The 21,436-nt window shown below is 38.8% G+C and overlaps 1 protein-coding gene across 1 annotated transcript in view; it reads right to left on the reverse strand.

Annotated features, from left to right (window-relative positions):
- The window catches only part of LOC121380819, a 96,778-nt gene that overhangs the window by 17,096 nt on the left and 58,246 nt on the right, over positions 1–21,436 (reverse strand). Inside the window, exons 4-15 of the mRNA XM_041509801.1 lie at positions 20,940–21,134; positions 13,566–13,726; positions 12,389–12,504; positions 10,138–10,277; positions 9,043–9,303; positions 8,247–8,292; positions 7,371–7,473; positions 6,813–7,009; positions 5,550–5,616; positions 4,862–4,989; positions 4,100–4,249; positions 2,267–2,406 (exon numbers count right to left, since the gene is read on the reverse strand). Coding sequence (XP_041365735.1) covers positions 2,267–2,406; positions 4,100–4,249; positions 4,862–4,989; positions 5,550–5,616; positions 6,813–7,009; positions 7,371–7,473; positions 8,247–8,292; positions 9,043–9,303; positions 10,138–10,277; positions 12,389–12,504; positions 13,566–13,726; positions 20,940–21,134 — 1,704 coding nt within the window. The remainder of the gene's footprint in view (positions 1–2,266; positions 2,407–4,099; positions 4,250–4,861; positions 4,990–5,549; positions 5,617–6,812; positions 7,010–7,370; positions 7,474–8,246; positions 8,293–9,042; positions 9,304–10,137; positions 10,278–12,388; positions 12,505–13,565; positions 13,727–20,939; positions 21,135–21,436) is intronic.

The following is a 21,436-nucleotide window of genomic DNA, read 5'->3' on the forward strand; positions in this document are numbered from 1 at the left end:
GAATGAAAGGATGAACGAACGTATGAATGTTAACTGACACTCCGGTACAAAAAACACATTGACTATTGTTGTGAAACAAAGGTAATTAAATGAAAAAAATTATAATTCACATCAATAGAAAATGTTTCAAGTTATACTAAACCAGAGTAGGACCTTCTTTCAAACATTCCTGGCTTTATGTTTCCTGTCACTCACACGAACATATCTCTTTATAAATATTCTTGTAACATTTAACCTTCCAGATACTTACAACTCCTTCTGTCCTACTTTGAAGAAACTGAACAAATTAGTCATGACCTTATTTTCGGCAATACTGATTTTCTCAATCTAAATTATGCGTAAAATCAATTTATAAACTTTAACAGAAGTAGATACTCATGATTACAAATCTCCAAAATGCCCCATTTATTACATATGTATAACAATGCTTGTTTTCAAATAAACTATAAAAAACCAACAACAAAACAACAAGATATGAAATGGAGAAATTACATATACAAATAACTATAAAACCTGATGACATAATGACCTAGTCTTGTGGTCCCGTATGTTATATTGGTGCTATAATAATATCAAGGTGCACACATATAAAATGTTTAAAGTCTAAGCTGAAATGTTTAATGACATCACACACATGCAATTTGTATGGCGTTGCCAAGATGCTAAAGTATCAAGACATTATTATAACTAGACTCTAAACGTTTTATAAACACGGGACCTTGTCTGGTGCTTATAAAACTTTTAAAGTCTAGACTCGAGACTCTATGCAGTCCGAGACTTTCATGTCATGATAATGCCATACATATGGTATGTGTGTGACGTCATTAGAGAATAATTCCAATCTCTAAAAATCCCTTTATTATAAACCCTTGGATTGGTCAAATTCGTATCACGTGACGATAAAAACTGGCATTCATAGCACCATGAATCTCAGTTTAGCACTATTTTTGGCTATATAGCCGGAACTACTTTATGAATTATGTCAACAAAGGAATCCCCGAGGAATTTCCTTGAGATTCTATTTTTAGACATCAAACAGTAATCGTTTGCTGTCAAACTTCTAAACATCTTCACATATAAATTATACCATACAAAATAGGTCACTTCAGACATTTTTATTAAAGGTTAAAAGTTATTGAAATTACTTACGTTATATGTTTATAGTGAATTCAAAATCCCACAGCTAAAAATCTATTTTGCCGATCCAAAAAAAGTATATAATTCCAATGGAATTTGGTATTTTACAAAAGCGATTTCAAAACCAAAATTCAGTCAGTTCATGCCAACCATTAGCAGTAACGCGCATTCAACGGCATTGTAGTATGACGTACACAACACATAGTTTCTAAGTTTTCGCGCCACTGTGATGCAATCTTTAAATGAGTCGGGTTTTGAAACTAGGCATATCATGTACATGTCGGGACACAGGAACGAAGCTTCAATTCGAAGCTACAACAGAGAATGTTCCACTTTCCAAAAACGAAACATGAGCATGGCACTGTCAAATCTCACGAATACTTGTGTCGCACCACTTGAAGTCACACATGCCAAAACCATCCTGTTGCCACTTCCACAATTACAAGGCCAGTAAACACAGAAACTCGCGACACACCTGTTTCATCCATTTCCGGAAACATTGAAACCACTTTCTCCATGTCAAATCTATCAACACATGGAATTATCACGCACTCAAAATTTTATAACTGTAATTTCAACATCGTAATTGGTAAATCTGGACAGTAATAAAAAAATGGCGCCCATCCACAGTTCGTAGTTAAATATTCATACACCAACCGCTTCACATATAAATTATAGCATACAAAATAGGTCGCTTCAGACATTTTTATTACAGGTTAAAAGTTATTAAAATTACTTACGTTATATGTTTCTAGTGAATTCAAAATGTTTTTAGTTGGTATTGACATTTAATGCAAAAAATTAATATGAATTGTATTAATGATTGTAACATTGTCATTCTCTCATTCGGCTATTGACGGAAAAAGCCGAACCACCATAGGGATTCCGCTAATGTTGAGTATGAATTTTGTGTTAATAAAATAGTAAATAGTTGGAAAATAGAGTTCACTTTTTATTTTAAAGAGCTTTACATTAATGACATGGTTATGTGTTTGGAATTATAAGTATTGAACGTGTGTAAAGTGGTTTTGCATTTCAAACTAGCATGAAACTCAAAAATGTTCACGTTCAATTCTTAATTGAGTCTGGACTCACGTTTTATAACCACGGGCCCAGGTACTACACTGACCTTATCTTGGTGTCTGATGAGCTTCCCATCAAGTAGGTTGAAAGACTTCTGGGTGAGGAATGTTGGAACCGGTGTAGGTGGCAGCACCCGTGAAGAATTTGGGTAGATGGATATCACTGTGGAGGTTGTTGGCTGCTCCTCTGCAAATGGAAGTTTCATTCAAAAATGTCAGAAATGAAAAAAATTGACAGTCAATTCATGATATAACACTACAGATTACCAAACAATTATCTGTACAAATACCAATTTTAATAGAACATATATCTAAGAAACATTCAAGTATGGTTACTGTGCTAGTTGCTGACTGCCTGCCCAGGATAGTGTTGGAGTTTACCTGCTTTGGCTGCACATGGATTACTTTATCATTGATTAGTAGTAAGTTGGCATTTACATGCACTTTCCCAGACAGGGTAAGACATACATGGGGTTGTACACCAGTATTGTGTACAGTATTCATTTGTGTATACCACATATTGTAATCAAGGCATCGCTGACACTTAACAGTCAACTTTAAAAGCTTGTGAAGAGAGCAGAGCCATGTACCAAGACTAAAAACAACTCGGATTTTCTCCTGCTAGATGAAACAGATATTTTAAAATTAAAAGTTCACATTGGGGGGGAAGGAGAGAAGAATTTGACCTCCATTTCTCTTATTAGTGGGTGTCCATAAAAACATTATTCTGCAACCTGCATAAAGAAAACAAATGGAACCTTTTACAGCATGTCAACAATGGTTACGACAACAGTTACAACAACTGCTACAACAACTGCTACAACAACTGTTACAACAACTGCTACAACAACTGTTACAACAACTGTTACAACAACTGACCTGAGTCAACAATGACTGCTACAACAACTGTTACAACAACTGACCTGAGTCAACAATGACTGCTACAACAACTGTTACAACAACTGTTACAACAACTGCTACAACAACTGTTACAAAAACTGACCTGAGTCAACAACAACTGTTACAACAACTGCTACAACAACTGTTACAACAACTGACCTGAGTCAACAACAACTGTTACAACAACTGCTACAACAACTGCTACAACAACTGACCTGAGTCAACAACAACTGTTACAACAACTGCTACAACAACTGTTACAACAACTGACCTGAGTCAACAACAACTGTTACAACAACAGCTACAACAACTGTTACAACAACTGACCTGAGTCAACAATGACTGCTACAACAACTGACCTGACAACAACTGAGTTACAACAACAGTTACAACAACTGTTACAACAACTGACCTGAGTCAACAATGACTGCTACAACAACTGACCTGAGTCAACAATGACTGCTACAACAACTGTTACAACAACTGACCTGAGTCAACAATGACTGCTACAACAACTGTTACAACAACTGACCTGAGTCAACAATGACTGCTACAACAACTGTTACAACAACTGACCTGAGTCAACAATGACTGCTACAACAACTGTTACAACAACTGACCTGAGTCAACAATGACTGCTACAACAACTGTTACAACAACTGACCTGAGTCAACAATGACTGCTACAACAACTGTTACAACAACTGACCTGAGTCAACAATGACTGCTACAACAACTGTTACAACAACTGTTACAACAACTGACCTGAGTCAACAATGACTGCTACAACAACTGTTACAACAACTGACCTGAGTCAACAATGACTGTTACAACAACAGTTACAACAACTGACCTGAGTCAACAACAACTGTTACAACAACAGTTACAACAACAGTTACAACAACTGTTACAACAACAGTTACAACAACAGTTACAACAACAGTTACAACAACTGTTACAACAACTGTTACAACAACTGACCTGAGTCAACAATGACTGCTTGTACTCGTGGACTGTTGATTTCCGGGATAGTTGAAGGAATGTTTAAACACGTCAATTCACGCTCATATGGCAACATTTTCAAAGGATCTTCATCGTAGTCATCTTGAGATGACGTAGATCGAGAACGAGCTGAAATCACAATACATTTTAATTAACTCTTGGTTGTCTCAGTTTTATAAGAAGAATAAAAAAAAAAAAGCTATGGTCTTTTCTAATGATGGAGAAAACCTTGAAACCATGACAGTGTCTTATACAGAACAAAGATGTGCATAAAGACATTTTAAAGAGACTGAATACCTTATAAAATGTCTAATATATTAATGTTGTTAATTTTACCAAACCAAAGAGAAGACCTATAAATGTGTGAGGTTGCAGAAATACACAAGAAATTATTATATTATAGTTATACCAGAGTTTAATTTTAACCTCAGGATATAAACAACATCTGAAACACTATTTATTAAGATAAACAAACAAACATTTGGTAATTTTGACATATAATCTTAAAGAGGAAACCCACGACATTTTTCCATCAGTAGCAAGGGATCTTTTATGTGCACCACCTCATAGACAGGATAGCACATACCACGTCCTCTGATATACCAGTCATGATGCACTGGCTGGAACGAGAAATAGCCCAGTGGGCCCACCAATGGGGATTGATCCCAGACCAACCTTTACCACTGGGCTACGTCCTGCCCCAAATAAATAAATAAATATGTTATGATAACTAGTGTTTACCCTTTTTTGAGAGATACTGCTCGCAGGACAAAGCCACGTCCCCAAAGCTTGCCGTGAAGGGATCCGACCCGGACCGGTGATGTTTCTTCAGCAGCTGGCCGCCTTCCAGGATGATGTGAGAATGTTCTCTGCAGAGGAAACAAAATATGAAATAATTCGGCCAAAGGTCATTGCAAATGTATTTATCCACATAATGCTTTATAATTAAAACATGTTGAGGTAAGATGGTAAGAAGAAGCAGGTTGTGTGTTTTATTTCTTGGAGGAACAAAGAGACGGCTTGCTAGGGCTAAAACTCAGCATAGGCCCTTTCAAAGGATAGGGGGGCTGGGACATACCCCAGTGGCAAAGCGCTCGCTTGATGTGTGGTCGGCTTGGGATCAATCCCTGTCGGTGGGCCCCATTTCTTGTTCCAGCCAGTGCACCACGACTGGTATATCAGAAGCCATGGTATGTGCTATCTGTTCTGTGGGAATGTGCATATAAAAGATCCCTTACTGCATTAGAAAAAAACGTAGCGTGTTTCCTCTGATGACTATATGTCAGAATTACCAAATGTTTGACATCCAATAGCCGATGATTAATCAATGTGCTCTAGTGGTGTCGTTAAACAAAACAAACTTTATCTTTTTTTTAAACAATGACAATCAAGATAAAGGAAGAATCATATTATCACAGTGGGCATGTACCTGTTATTTTGAATACAAAAGTTGACATCCTTGTCTCTGCATGAATTCAGGCCACTCGAAGAAGTAGCTGTAAATACAATAAGCAAAATAAAATTTCAACAGAATAATAACACTGGTAGACATATGGCTCGACATTCATTTTAATCTTGAAGCAAAAACTAGAAACTGAAAAGAATTACTAGAAAATAAAAATGATATCCTTGTGGAATTCTGTAAGATGGAAAGCTTGTGCACCTGGTTACCAGAAAGCACATGGTGTAGTGTGAGCAGCAGCTTGCCACTTGCTCCCTGTTAATTTCGAGCCTTGGATAAATAAAGCAAAAATATATTCTTATAATTACAAGCAGGTTGAGGCCGTGTCTTTTAGAGAAAACTACTACATAGTCCAAACAATCACTCATGATCCACTCTTTATAACATATGGCAAACAAGGAGAAAATTATCATCTGTTTATTGGGCATTCTCATTATGTGATTAGTCACACAGACTTGTTGCATGCGATCAAATTGTACCTTGAGAACACCTAAATCGGAACGACTTTAGTCTTATATACAACAAGTCGTGTTGGAGTCGTACCAATTAGAACATGTCCTATTTATCACGACAAATCATAAACTCTCAGCCAATCAAATCATATTAAAGATCAACTGTTCAGTTTTGATACTTCACATTTGTTTGGGTTTTTTGGTTGGTTTATAAAGTTAACATGTTAAAACGCATAAAACCTATTATTGTCCACATGTGGTGAATAATTGATTTCTTACATAATACCATCAGTAAATTGTCTACATTCATGTTTTCTTTGTTTCAGTGCAAATTTGTATGCACTTACATTTGCTGCAAACTATTTTTAATCTGATGAGTTTTGTTTGCCGTCAAGGAATCTCATGACATAACATCTTGCCACACACACGATTCAAGTCGCTACAGCAAATCATATGCAACAAGACAGTGGGACTAATCACATAGTGAGAACGTCCATTCAACAACACCTCAGAATATTTTACACAAGGTGTATTGAGTGTCTGACGTCAAGGTTATTTCAACACTTTGTCACAACATATTGCTCAAAGACTGGGACCCTATTTTTGAAGCTATCTTAATGCTACGAAATCGTAAAACCATCGTAGGTTGCGACATCACTACAGCACACATCATAGTGATGTCATAGCTTACGATGGTTTTACGATTTCGTAGGCTAAGATTGTTTCGAAAATATGGATCCTGGAGAACAATTATAAAGATTATAACTATGTAACATACAAAGCAGGGCCATCCTTCCTTTTTGACCGATGTGTCGTCCATCCTCCAGTGACCGGCGGAGATCGTCAGCTTGTCGTGGGTGGCCAGGTGTTCTGGGGGAGAGGCTGTCTGGACTGCTGGGTATAACACTGCTCTGTGACAGCTGAGGGAGAGGTGGTGGCTTGTTTCGTAACTGACCAAGTCGCCGAACATTTTCTCTGCAAATTAAAAAAAAAAGTTGTTTAATTTATTTAGACCTTTCTTTTTTTTTTTTTTAATAACCACGTTGGTTAGAGAATGTTTTTGTACATGCTTCAGAGGAAACTTGCTACATTTTTCCATTAGCAGTAAGAGATCTTTTATATGCACTTCTCATAAACAGGACAGCACATACCACAGCATTTGAAATACTAGATCAGCCAAGCTAACCCTATAATAACTATATTGGCTACACAGCACAACTCATATTAATCGTAACACACTGTAATGAATGAACATCAAGATGATATTATGTATAATTAATCAGAATATTTCTGGCAGGCAATAAAATAACCTATTTGAAATATGAAGGATTCTTACTTGGGAGTAGGAGTGAATCGCCCAGCCTCTATCTCTCGAAGCATTTGCTGTTCAGCCTTTCGAGCTTTCTCCGCATTACTGAGAGTTCGTGACAGGACTGGTCCTGAAATACAATAAGTGAAACACTAATTTCAGTCAGCTAACTACAAAATAAATAAGCCAATGGCTAATTCCTAACTCCACAACAAGTCTTATACTCTAAACTGTATTTACCTGTGATATTTATATTATTTATATTAAAACACAGCTCTTTACTCCGTTTTATATTGATTTGGTATTCATTCGTTCGTTCATTCGTATTCATTCATTCGTTCGTTCGTTCGTTCATTCATCAACAAATATACCCTTCAAGAGATGGATTCAAGAGAACAGCAGACAGTAACATTATATCATGGTCAAGGAAATTAAGTATAATTGGCTTGTGATTAAAAACAGCACTTTCTTGTGATTAAAACAGCACTTTCTTGTAATTAAAACAGCACTTTCTTGTAATTAAAAACAGCACTTTCTCCCATTATTTCATATACCATCTCTTCAGTCATGAAAAGAAAAGGAAAGAAATGTTCAATAACACCCGAGCACATTTTAATATCCAGCTATTTGGTGGGTAACATACTGTTGTCGAAACACTTGGTCAAAGTGTGTCAGAAAAAACATGATGTCACCACACACCCAACTTTCACCAAATAGTAGAAAGGCATCTCACACACAGAACAGCACATACCACAAATACTGATATACCAGTCGTGGAGCACTGTCTGTAACAGGATCCATCGAGTCCAGCAAAAAGAACAGATCCTACAAGTGACAGAATCTCAAATGAAAGACAAGTTAATTTTAAGGAAATATTAAATATTGTTATAAACATCTACATACTTTGACCAGAGCTTCCTTCTGATGGATAAGCATTTATCTGCAAGCCCTGGAAGAAATAAAGAACATTTTATAAATATTTTTAAAATTAAAGATTACACCTTTGAAGGTTGCTACAGTATGACTAGTGCAATATTTAAAAAAAACTAATTTGTTTTTTTTAAGCAAAGACTAACATTTAAAATTATAGTAAAGAAACCACTTTTTGTAAATATGCAAATTAATTTAAACGACAATACTTTTACTACTGTTACTAAAAGATTATAAGCTACATTTTGTGAGGTTACATTAAAAACAATTTTCCTTTTCATTTCTTGTTGTTTTAACTGACAGTTTTTTCAACTCATATCAGTGAAAGATTTTTTCTTATATTTTGTTGCTTACTGGTACATCAAAAAACCCTTTTTTCTTTCATTTCTTGTTCCTTTAACTAACAACTAATATTGGTCAAAGATGTTTATTTATCAAGCCTTGTGATTTAAAATATGCAGGCAGGCTGAAAACAGCTCATCTTCTTCGGATTTGTATGGGTTAGGTGGGATGTTTTTAACTGACTGAAAACAACTCATTTTGGGTGAATCTCCCTAAAGATATTTTGATTCAATTATTTGCATATTAAAGCTATTCATTTGATATTCTCCATTTTTCGAGAATACAAGACAACTTCTGCAGGTGGGAGATGGAAGGTATACCCAATAGCCCACCTTAACATTCTAGGAGAATACAGTGGTACTTCTGTGGCTGCAATAGCCCACCTTTAAAACACAAGCCCCGATTTATAATTTATAATGTGACTTACATCAAAAATAACTTCTCCCTTTCGTTTCTTGTTGATCCCCTCGGCTGACATTCTGGACTGCTCCCTGCTGGGGGCTCGAACCGGAGACAGATTGGTCGGCTGTTTTTTGTCGTTTGCCTCGGTCCACGCCTCCTTTAGCGTCGTCTTCATCTTGCGACTCTTGGCCAGGTCAACGGCCCTCAGTCCACTGTCGTCAGTGAGTGTCACGTCGGCACCGTGCTGCAGCAACGACTTGGCCGTCTGGTGGTGATCATTGTAAGCCTGCACATTGTAAGTCAAACAGGTAAAATAGCTCTCCGGTATTCCCCATCACCGTTATTAATTTTGATTTTAAATTACAGTTGAATCCCATTGGCTCGAATCCCGTCGATGCTCGATAAAGTGTTTGACCCATCGGGTAGTTCAAAGTAACCATTTGGTCAGCAACATGCAATTGTAACTTGGGACTTTGTTTTTGGTTAGAGCTTTGTGGTGTATTTGACCCTTCCGAGTTCGACGCAACGAGATTCTACTGTAATTCTAAGCTTATATATGAGCCCTATGGTGTATACTGCAGTATAAAAGAAACATTAAAATATTTTAATTTCTGTCTATCAGAGTAACAAATCTTATGAGATCTTATTAAATCTTATTAAATCTTATGAAATTTTATTAATCTTATTAAATCTTATGAAATTGGCAAATGCATACAATATAGCCGGTTGACTGGATATAGCCATCAGAGAGAAATCTGTCACCAACATCTGCCTGGCATAACATTATAAAGCTTGTCTGACTGAACATGCCTAAATCAGTCAGTCAACCAACTTAAATTATTTAGTTGTAATTTTTGTATATAACTGAAGGTATAATGCTTACATTTTAAAGTAGGAGTTGGTAAATAATGCTGGTGGGAAGCTGCCATTAAACAACTTTAAGATAGCATGCTTTAATCAATGTACCCAATAACCAGACTTACAGTGATGTGTAATGGTGTTAATCCAGCATAGGCTCTCGAGTTGACCTCAGAACCCCCTTCAACCAGCGCCTCCACCACGTTAGTGTTCCCACATTTAGATATCAACCCTAATCAATGTACACAAGAACTAGACTTACAGTGATGTGTAACGGTGTTAATCCAGCGTAGCCTCTGGAGTTGACCTCAGAACCCCCTTCAACCAGCGCCTCCACCACGTTAGTGTTCCCAGACTTAGACGCACAGTGAATTGGCATAAAGTGTCGTTTGTCACGTACATCTGAAAATATATTATTCACAAATAACTTATCAGTCTGAAAATATCCTGTAATTTACAGTTCATTTGTCCAGTGGGACATGTTTGGAAACGTTTCTTGTCATACATGCAACACCACAGGCCCTGAGGAAGTGGACAAGCGCTATCACAGAGCCCTGGGACATTAAGGCCCTGAGGAAGTGGACAAGCACTATCACAGAGCCCTGGGACATTAAGGCCCTGAGGAAGTGGACAAGCACTATCACAGAGCCCTGGGACATTAAGGCCCTGAGGAAGTGGACAAGCACTATCACAGAGCCCTGGGACATTAAGGCCCTGAGGAAGTGGACAAGCACTATCACAGCCCTGAGGAAGGGAGCCCTGGGACATTCACAGGCCCTGAGGAGGAAGTGGACAAGCGCTATCACAGAGCCCTGGGACAGTAAGGCCCTGAGGAAGTGGACAAGCGCTATCACAGAGCCCCGGGACATTAAGGCCCTGAGGAAGTGGACAAGCGCTATCACAGAGCCCTGGGACAGTAAGGCCCTGAGGAAGTGGACAAGCGCTATCACAGAGCCCTGGGACAGTAAGGCCCTGAGGAAGTGGACAAGCGCTATCACAGAGCCCTGGGACATTAAGGCCCTGAGGAGGAAGTGGACAAGCGCTATCACAGAGCCCTGGGACAGTAAGGCCCCGAGGAAGTGGACAAGCGCTATCACAGAGCCCTGGGACAGTAAGGCCCTGAGGAAGTGGACAAGCGCTATCACAGAGCCCCGGGACATTAAGGCCCTGAGGAAGTGGACAAGCGCTATCACAGAGCCCCGGGACATTAAGGCCCTGAGGAAGTGGACAAGCACTATCACAGAGCCCCGGGACATTAAGGCCCTGAGGAAGTGGACAAGCACTATCACAGAGCCCTGGGACATTAAGGCCCCCGAGGAAGTGGACAAGCACTATCACAGAGCCCTGGGACATTAAGGCCCTGAGGAAGTGGACAAGTGCTATCACAGAGGCCTGGGACAGTAAGGCCCTGAGGAAGTGGACAAGCACTATCACAGAGGCCTGGGCCCAATGTTACAGAACATCGTAAGCCTTGTTTTGCAAGTAAACGTAAATCTACAACTAAACCACTATTCTTATTACTATTATAATACAACAAATCTAGTTAGAAATACACCTACAATAAAGCACTCTTATACCAAACCATAAGGGACCATGCTAATTAAATTATTATACCAGTAGTTCATTGTACACATTTGCATAAGTTAGTTATTAATGTATAGGGAGATAAAACGTGACCTTATGATAAGTTTGTTCTATGCAATACTTTGTTCTAAGCATGTTCGTTGTAAGTCTACTTTACTATATTTCATTTTCTTTTGTCCTTAAAATGCTCTATTTTCCTTAATGATGTAATTTTCTTTGTGAAATAGATATCAAACACGTGTAACTGTATGCCCGGTATAACTGCTAGTCGCAGACATAAACTTACAATGTTTCATGAAATAGATATCAAACACGTGTAACTGTATGCCCGGTATAACTGCTAGTCGCAGACATAAACTTACAATGTTTCATGAAATAGATATCAAACACGTGTAACTGTATGCCCGGTATAACTGCTAGTCGCAGACATAAACTTACAATGTTTCATGAAATAGATATCAAACACGTGTAACTGTATGCCCGGTATAACTGCTAGTCGCAGACATAAACTTACAATGTTTCGTGAAATAGATATCAAACACGTGTAACTGTATGCCCGGTATAACTGCTAGTCGCAGACATAAACTTACAATGTTTCGTGAAATTTCCCCCTGATTTACTATTTATTTATCTTTTACTTTTTCCGACATGGATCATTGAAGGACTGGCACTAGACCTCAGACCAGCACTGGTCAAGACGAGCACTGCATTGGTCCATGTATCGAAAGTGCATATAAAAGAACCCTTGCTGCTAATGGAAAAATGTAGAACTGCGTGTCACAGTTATCAAAGGACTGACATCCAATAGCTGATGATTATCCAGTGATGTCATTAATTAAAACAAACTTCTAACTTAAACTGGTCCACAAATGGGTACTGATCCATAGACTGAGAAACACTGAATTAGTCGACTGTGTGAAGAATCTCACCCATCTCAGAACCCCTGCTGATCAAACAGCTGACGATTGCTTGAGCCAGCGTAGCCTTGGATTGGGACGCATGGTGCAAACAGGTCTTATCATCGCCATCTGTGGCATGAACATCACTGGAAAAAACAACAAAACTGTAACTACACAACTGATTATACAGTATAAACAAGCATTTTGAGAGAACTGCTAAAGCAATACCTGGCCCCTACCTGGCCCCAACAATTTTTCATATCTCCTAAGTTCAAAGGCCATAACTCCGTCAAAACTGGGTAAATTGTCATGAAAGTCAAACTTGATCTGTAACAGTACATGATAAAGCTATACACAAAATTTCAGCTCAATATCTCAAGGCCTTCTAAAAAACAAGTCCGGAAAACTATATTTTGGACAGACGGTTGGACAGACAACCAGACAGACACAAGGACAGACACAAGGACAGACACAAGAACAGAGATGAAATCTATTGGACCGGTAGGGGACTAATAATGTTGTACAGTGAACCCCTCTAAACTGGACACTCACGCGACAAAGTAAAAAGTCTGGTTTTAAGGGGTGTCCAGTTTAGAGAAAATGTTTGGTTTTCAGGGAATTTCAGTATACAGAGGGTCCGTTGTGAGAGGTTACCCTGTAATATAGATTGGACAAACACAGACCAAAAATTGAAAACTATTGAAAGCACTGACCATAATGATTAAAGACTGTAAACTATTTTTGGCTGTTACAGCTTTTAAATCATTAAACTGCATATTTTTAAATATTTCTGGGCACTCAACCTGACCTAGAAAATTGCAGATCCTAATTTTTTCCAATGTATTATTTCCCCACCCCTCAAGCCCTGATGTTGATTGACATGTAGGTGAAGAGTGCATACATATTATTTCATTTGGACCTGTGTGAATGTAGTAAAGAAAAAAAAAAATTCTGTGGAATTAAATATACAACCTACCATAACAGTATTGACTATTCGATGTCACATACAGTTGCATTGTCATTTTTTATTTAATAAAAATTACACTTATAGTAAATAAATAAAATGTTAAAAAATTAACTTTTAATAAAATAAAATAAAATAAAATAAAATTCATATGCATTGCAATGAACATCTAAAAATAAACTTTTATTGACGTAGTACATAAATGTTTTCCATCACGTTGCTGATGTTCACATGTTGACTTACGCTCTGTGTGTGAGTAATTCCTGCAGGACGTGGAGCGGACTGTACGGTCGGTGGAGGTGTGTGGTGATCTTCTCAAACAACTGTATGTCCCTGGTCAGCAGCAGCAAAGGGGTTAACCCTTCTGCATTTTGGCAGTTGATGTCAATCACTTTGTTCTCTTTCTGTCATAGAAAGAAAAAGAATATTTAGCACTTCAGAGTTATTTCCAGTCAAACAAGTGATGTTTTAAACTATGGCTATTCAGTGTTCAACAAGTGATGTTTTAAACTATGGCTATTCAGTGTCTAACAAGTGATATTATAAACTATGGCTATTCAGTGTCTAACAGGTGATATTTTAAACTATGGCTATTTCCAGTCTAACAAGTGATATTTTAAACTATGGCTATTTCCAGTCTAACAAGTGATATTATAAACTATGGCTATTCAGTGTCTAACAGGTGATATTTTAAACTATGGCTATTTCCAGTCTAACAAGTGATATTTTAAACTATGGCTATTTCCAGTCTAACAAGTGATATTTTAAACTATGGCTATTCAGTGTTTAACAAGTGATATTTTAAACTACAGCTATTCAGTGTCTAACAAGTGATAATTTAAACTACATGTATGGCTATTTGAAGTCTGACAAGTGATATTTTAAACTATGGATATTAGGGGTCTAACAAGTGATATTTTAAACTACAGCTATTCAGTGTCACACTGGTACTACCGGGTATATTAGACGTCACACTGATACTACCAGGTATATTAGATGTCACACTGGTACTACCGGGTATATTAGATGTCACACTGGTACTACCGGGTATATTAGACGTTACATTGGTACTACCAAGTATATTAGACATCACACTGGTACTACCGGGTATATTAGACATTACATTGGTACTACCAGGTATATTAGACGTCACATTGGTACTACTAAGTATATTAGACGTCACACTGGTACTACCAGGTATATTAGACATCACATTGGTACTACCAGGTATATTAGACGTCACATTGGTACTACCAAGTATATTAGACGTCACACTGGTACTACCAGGTATATTAGACGTTACACTGGTACTACCGGGTATATTAGACGTCACACTGGTACTACCGGGTATATTAGACGTCACACTGGTACTACCGGGTATATTAAACATCACACTGGTACTACCGGGTATATTAGACATCACATTGGTACTACCAGGTATATTAGACATCACACTGGTACTACCAGGTATATTAGACGTTACACTGGTACTACCAAGTATATTAGACATCACACTGGTACTACCGGGTATATTAGACATCACATTGGTACTACTGGGTATATTAGACGTCACATTGGTACTACCAAGTATATTAGACGTCACACTGGTACTACCGGGTATATTAGACGTCACATTGGTACTACCGGGTATATTAGACGTCACATTGGTACTACCAAGTATATTAGACGTCACACTGGTACTACCGGGTATATTAGACGTCACACTGGTACTACCGGGTATATTAGACGTCACACTGGTACTACCGGGTATATTAGACGTCACACTGGTACTACCGGGTATATTAGACGTCACACTGGTACTACCGGGTATATTAGACGTCACACTGGTACTACCGGGTATATTAGACGTCACACTGGTACTACCGGGTATATTAGACGTCACACTGGTACTACCGGGTATATTAGACGTCACACTGGTACTACCGGGTATATTAGACGTCACATTGGTACTACCAGGTATATTAGACGTCACACTGGTACTACCAGGTATATTAGACATCACATTGGTACTACCAGGTATATTTGAAGATTTGGAAGAATACAAATGCGGCTTCTTAACACAGGTAGCTGCTTCTTTATACAGGTTGCCATGAAGACTGTATACATAGTACAAACCTGCTTATAACAACCAGTCTCAAATGAGGCCAAAAGCTGGAATATATGCATTTGAGATATGGAAAACAAATAAAATACTCTATATAGGTAGTTGGTGGTCTATAAAATAGTCAGTATATCTGGTTTGACTTTGTAAATTGACAAGCTGGAACGTGTGCAGACAAGCACATCAAATTCAATCAAGTCTTTTCAATGTTTATATTAATACAACATGGCAATCGAAGGTCATTAAACTGGAACAAAACTTGAGGTGAGGAAATTATTGCCAATCTCAAAGGCATCAGATTCAAGGCCATACCAGCACTTTGGCGGTCCAATGGTTAAAGCATCAGGGTGTTTTTATTAAGGCTGTATGGCATTTATGTTTCAATACCAGTGACAATCAAACAGTGAGATTTTATGGTTCAGTGCATGAGAAGGTGTTGGCCACTACGCTGACCCCTATCGTGGACAATGACAATGACTTTAAATTTCATAAACTGGAAGATTACAGTGTAGAGAAGAAAGAAACACACACACACACACACACACACACACACACCTCATGCACACACACACACAAACAAACACACACACATACACACAGAGAGAGACACAAACACACACACCTCATGCACACACACACACATACACAGACACACACACACACACACATGGACACAAACACAAACACACCTCATAAACACACACACACCTCATAAACACACACACACACACACCTCATGCACACACACATATACACACACACATGCACACACACACCTCATACACACACACACACACACATACCCCCCCACACACACACACACACACACCTTCATGCACAGATACACACATATGAACACACATATACACCCACACATGCACACACCTCATACACACACATACCTTCATGCACAGATAGACACACATATGGACACACACACACACATACACCCACACCTCATACACATACACACCCCTTGTGCACACCCACACACACACACACCTCATACATACACACACACACCCACACACACACCTTCATGCACAGATAGACACACATATGAACACACATACACACACACACACATATTCACCCACACATGCACACACCTCATACACACACACACATACACCTCATGCACACACCCACACATGCACACACACCTCATACACACACACACACCTTCATGCACAGATAGACACACATATGAACACACACACACACACACACACATATTAACCCACACATGCACACACCTCATACACACACACACACATACACCTCATGCACACACTCATACACACACACACCTCATACACACACATACCCACACACACACCCCTTCATGCACAGATACACATATGAACACACATACACACACACACACATATACCCACATGCACACACCTCATACACACATACCCTTCATGCACACACACACATACACCTCATGCACACCCACACATGCACACACACCTCATACACACACATACCCCCCCCACACACACACACACCTTCATGCACAGATAGAAACACATATGAACACACAAACACATATATACACCCACACATGCACACACCTCATACACACACACACCCCTCATGCACACACACACACACATACACCTCATGCACATACACACACACACACACACACCTCATACACACACACACCCCTCATGCACACACACACACATACACCTCATGCACACACACACACACACACAAACACACCAATAAAAACTTTAATGGGGTTTCACTGTATAACGAAATTCATCTCCAGTTTCATGAAGTTTACATACATGACATATAACTTGAACCTTAATTGGACGTAAGCATGAAATAAATGAAAAAGGAAGCAATATCAACTTTAATGATCAGCTGATTGTAACAACACTGTAACTGGCTTTATTGGCGTGTTTCATTTCGTGATGTAGCACCTTTCACTCCATCAATTATTCAATATCAACTTTAATGATCAGCTGATTGTAACAACACTGTAACTGGCTTTATTGGCGTGTTTCATTTCGTGATGTAGCACCTTTCACTCCATCAATTATTCAATATCAACTTTAATGATCAGCTGATTGTAACAACACTGTAACTGGCTTTATTGGCGTGTTTCATTTCGTGATGTAGCACCTTTCACTCCATCAATTATTCAATATCAACTTTAATGATCAGCTGATTGTAACAACACTGTAACTGGCTTTATTGGCGTGTTTCATTTCGTGATGTAGCACCTTTCACTCCATCAATTATTCAATATCAACTTTAATGATCAGTTGATTGTAACAACACTGTAACTGGCTTTATTGACGTTTTTCATTTCGTGATGTAGCACCTTTCATTTCATCAATTATTCAATATCAACTTTAATGATCAGCTGATTGTAACAACACTGTAACTGGCTTTATTGGCGTGTTTCATTTCGTGATTTAGCACCTTTCACTCCATCAATTATTCAATATCAACTTTAATGATCAGCTGATTGTAACAACACTGTAACTGGCTTTATTGGCGTGTTTCATTTCGTGATGTAGCACCTTTCATTTCATCAATTATTCAATATCAACTTGAATGATCAGCTGATTGTAACAACACTGTAACTGGCTTTATTGACATGTTTCATTTCGTGATGTAGCACCTTTCATTTCATCAAGTGTGGTAAGCTCATATCACTTATGAGCTACACATTACGCCGTGATTAACTGACCAGTGCAAGAATGTTTCACCTAATATTACACAACCAAAACATTAATGTGAATGATTATTTCTCAGTTAGGTTTTATTGCAATGTAACATTGACAGTATGGGATGGATACACATCGGTGAGTCCATTGGGCTATCCCGAATGTGGGATGGTGCATATAAAAGATCCCTTGCTACTCGAAGACTATATGTCTAAATTACCAAATATTTGACACCCACTTACCAATGATTAATATATCAATGTGCTTTAGTGATGTTGTTAATTAAACAAAACATACTTTAAACTCTTCTGGTTTTTTGCAACACTGACTTTCACAGTCAAAAAAAATATAACTCTCTTAAGACATAAAACTAATCTCAGGCCTCAATTTACCATTCCTTTAATACAGCTTGTTTTGTTTAACGACATCACTAGAGCACACTGATTTATTAATCATCAGCTATTGGATGTCAAATCCTTTAATACAGACAAAATTAGATGATGGAGAATAAAATCTGGCCTTAATAGACATAACTGCTTAACAGAAGATGTTGCTATATGGAGGGGGTCGCTTAACAGAGGTGGCTGTTTCAGCAGGTTTGGCTAAAGAATAACACCAAAAATCATATTGATAATGACAATAAAAAAAAGTGCCCTGACCAATCAATAAATACCCCGTATTGGATCTGATCACCAACACTAGTGCAAACTGCTGGCCAAGACGTGTCTGTCAAGTGGTGAATGCGTAATTTACATTTGGCTTGTGGCAGTCAGTCCTAATAACCCAGTAGCTATTGAACCCAGTCACCTCCCAGTGGTTAACAGCTGACTGGCCACACAAAGGAACGGAGTGGAGTGCAAACACAAACAGCTAGTAACAGACAGAGTTGGAGATATTCCAGCACTTATATGAATTATTTCCACAGAGGTCACATACAGTACATATCACACAGTGTAAATATATATCACACTACTTATTATATTACATATTATACAGTGTCAAACACACATTACAGCAACACTGATATTCTTTATGGTGTAATTTTTATGTAATGGGCCTAATTCACTAAACTCTCACAACTTTGCGATCTCACAGTGCAATTCAAAAAAACACACACACACACACACACACACACACACACACACACACACACACACACACACACACACACACACACACACACACACACATACACACACACACACACACACACACACACACACACACATACATACACACACACACACACACACACACACACACACACACACACATACACACACACATACACATACACACACACACACACATACACACATACACACACACACACACACACACACACACATACACATACATACACATACACACATACACACACACACACACACACACACACACACACACACACATACATACACATACACACATACACACACACACACACACATACATACATACACATACATACACATACACACATACTTCCAACACAACGATACATTCCTGGACATACAACACACAAAGGGCAGGATCAAGCTGTTGGCAGAGTATTCACCTGAGGTGCTTGGGTCAAAAGATCAAAACCCCTAGATGGACCCATTCTCTAGTTGGGTTTTGTCCCAGTTCCAACCATTGTCCCACAACTGTATACATGCAGTTCTGTCTGTGGGGAAAGTGCCATAAAAGATCCATTGCTGCTAATGAAGATGTAGAAGGTTTTCTTTAAGACACAATATTTACATTTGCCAAATTCCCGAATGTTTGACATCCAACAGCTGATGACTAATTGGCCGTGAGTAAAGTCAAGGTGAGCTGAAGATCACTCGCCTCAAATGGTGCTACACAAGCAATCACATTGAACTTCAGACAAAATATCTAAAAACATTTATATTGCAAGGCGATCAATCTGCCAGTCTCCTAAAACTTTGTAGGCGTGGCGATCAATTTGCCAGTCTCCTAAAATTTTGTAGGAGAGGCGATCAATTTGCCGGTCTCCTAAAACTTTGTAGGCGAGGCAATCAATTTGCTGGTCTGCTGAAACTTTGTAGGCGAGGCGATTAATTTGCCGGTCTCCTGAAACTTTGTAGGCAAGGCGATCAATTTGCCAGTCTTCTAAAACTTTGTAGGCAAGACAATCAATTTGTCGGTCTCCTAAAACTCTGTAGGCAAGGCGATCAATTTGCCGATCTCCTAAAACTTTGTAGGCAAGGCGATCAATCTACCAGTCTCCTAAAACTTTGTAGGAAAGGCGATCAATTTGCCAGTCTCCTAAAACTTTGTAGGCAAGACGATCAATTTGTCGGTCTCCTGAAACTCTGTAGGCAAGGCGATCAATTTGCCGATATCCTAAAATTTGTAGGCAAGGCGATCAATTTGCCGGTCTCCTGAAACTTTGTAGGCAAGGTGATCAATTTGCCAGTCTCCTAAAACTTTGTAGGCAAGACGATCAATTTGTCGGTTTCCTAAAACTCTGTAGGCAAGGCGATCAATTTGCCGATATCCTAAAATTTGTAGGCAAGGCGATCAATCTGCCAGTCTCCTAAAACTTTGTAGGCGAGGCGATCAATTTGCCGATCTCCTAAAACTTTGCAGGCGGGTGTGGAGGGAATCAGGTGTGATCACTCGCCTTTCCTGGTGAACACTGAATCAATGTGCTCTAGTGGTGTCATTAAGCAAAACAAACTTTATAATACACACAGCCTATAGATAGATAACTAGTTTAACATTCTCATATACCACTAGGGTTTCGAACACGCCCACTGACTCGGGACAGGGATCCCAGCCTGTATGTCAACTTACCAGCAGCTTGTGCACCACTTTGACGTTGCCCTGCCAGGCTGCCTGTAGTAAGAGTCTGTGCGGCGACTCTGTTGATTTCTCCACTGAGTCGAGCAGAACGGTCTTAATGCTGGGTGTGGCCACCTCCACGGCAGTCTGGTCTTTATAGTTGTGCAGGGTCGGGTCGGCACCATGTTTCAAAAGAAGGTGAACAATCTGGAATTACAAATAGAATGGACTGTTAACATTCAGGAGACACCCTGTCATTATTTGGTTTTCATCGATATGTAATAATTTGAAGGAAGGAAATGTTTTATTTAATGATGCATTCTACACATTTTATTTATGGTTATAATGCGTCGGACATATGGTTAAGGACCACACAGATATAGAGGAAACCCGCTGTCGCCACTTCATGGACTACTCTTTTCGATTAGCAGCCAGGGATTTTTTATTGCACCATCCCACATACAGGATAGTACATACCATGGCCTTTGTTATACCAGTTGTGGAGCACT

Source organism: Gigantopelta aegis, chromosome 9, assembly GCF_016097555.1.
Source record: "Gigantopelta aegis isolate Gae_Host chromosome 9, Gae_host_genome, whole genome shotgun sequence".
In the NCBI taxonomy this organism is placed as follows: Eukaryota; Metazoa; Mollusca; class Gastropoda; order Neomphalida; family Peltospiridae; genus Gigantopelta; species Gigantopelta aegis.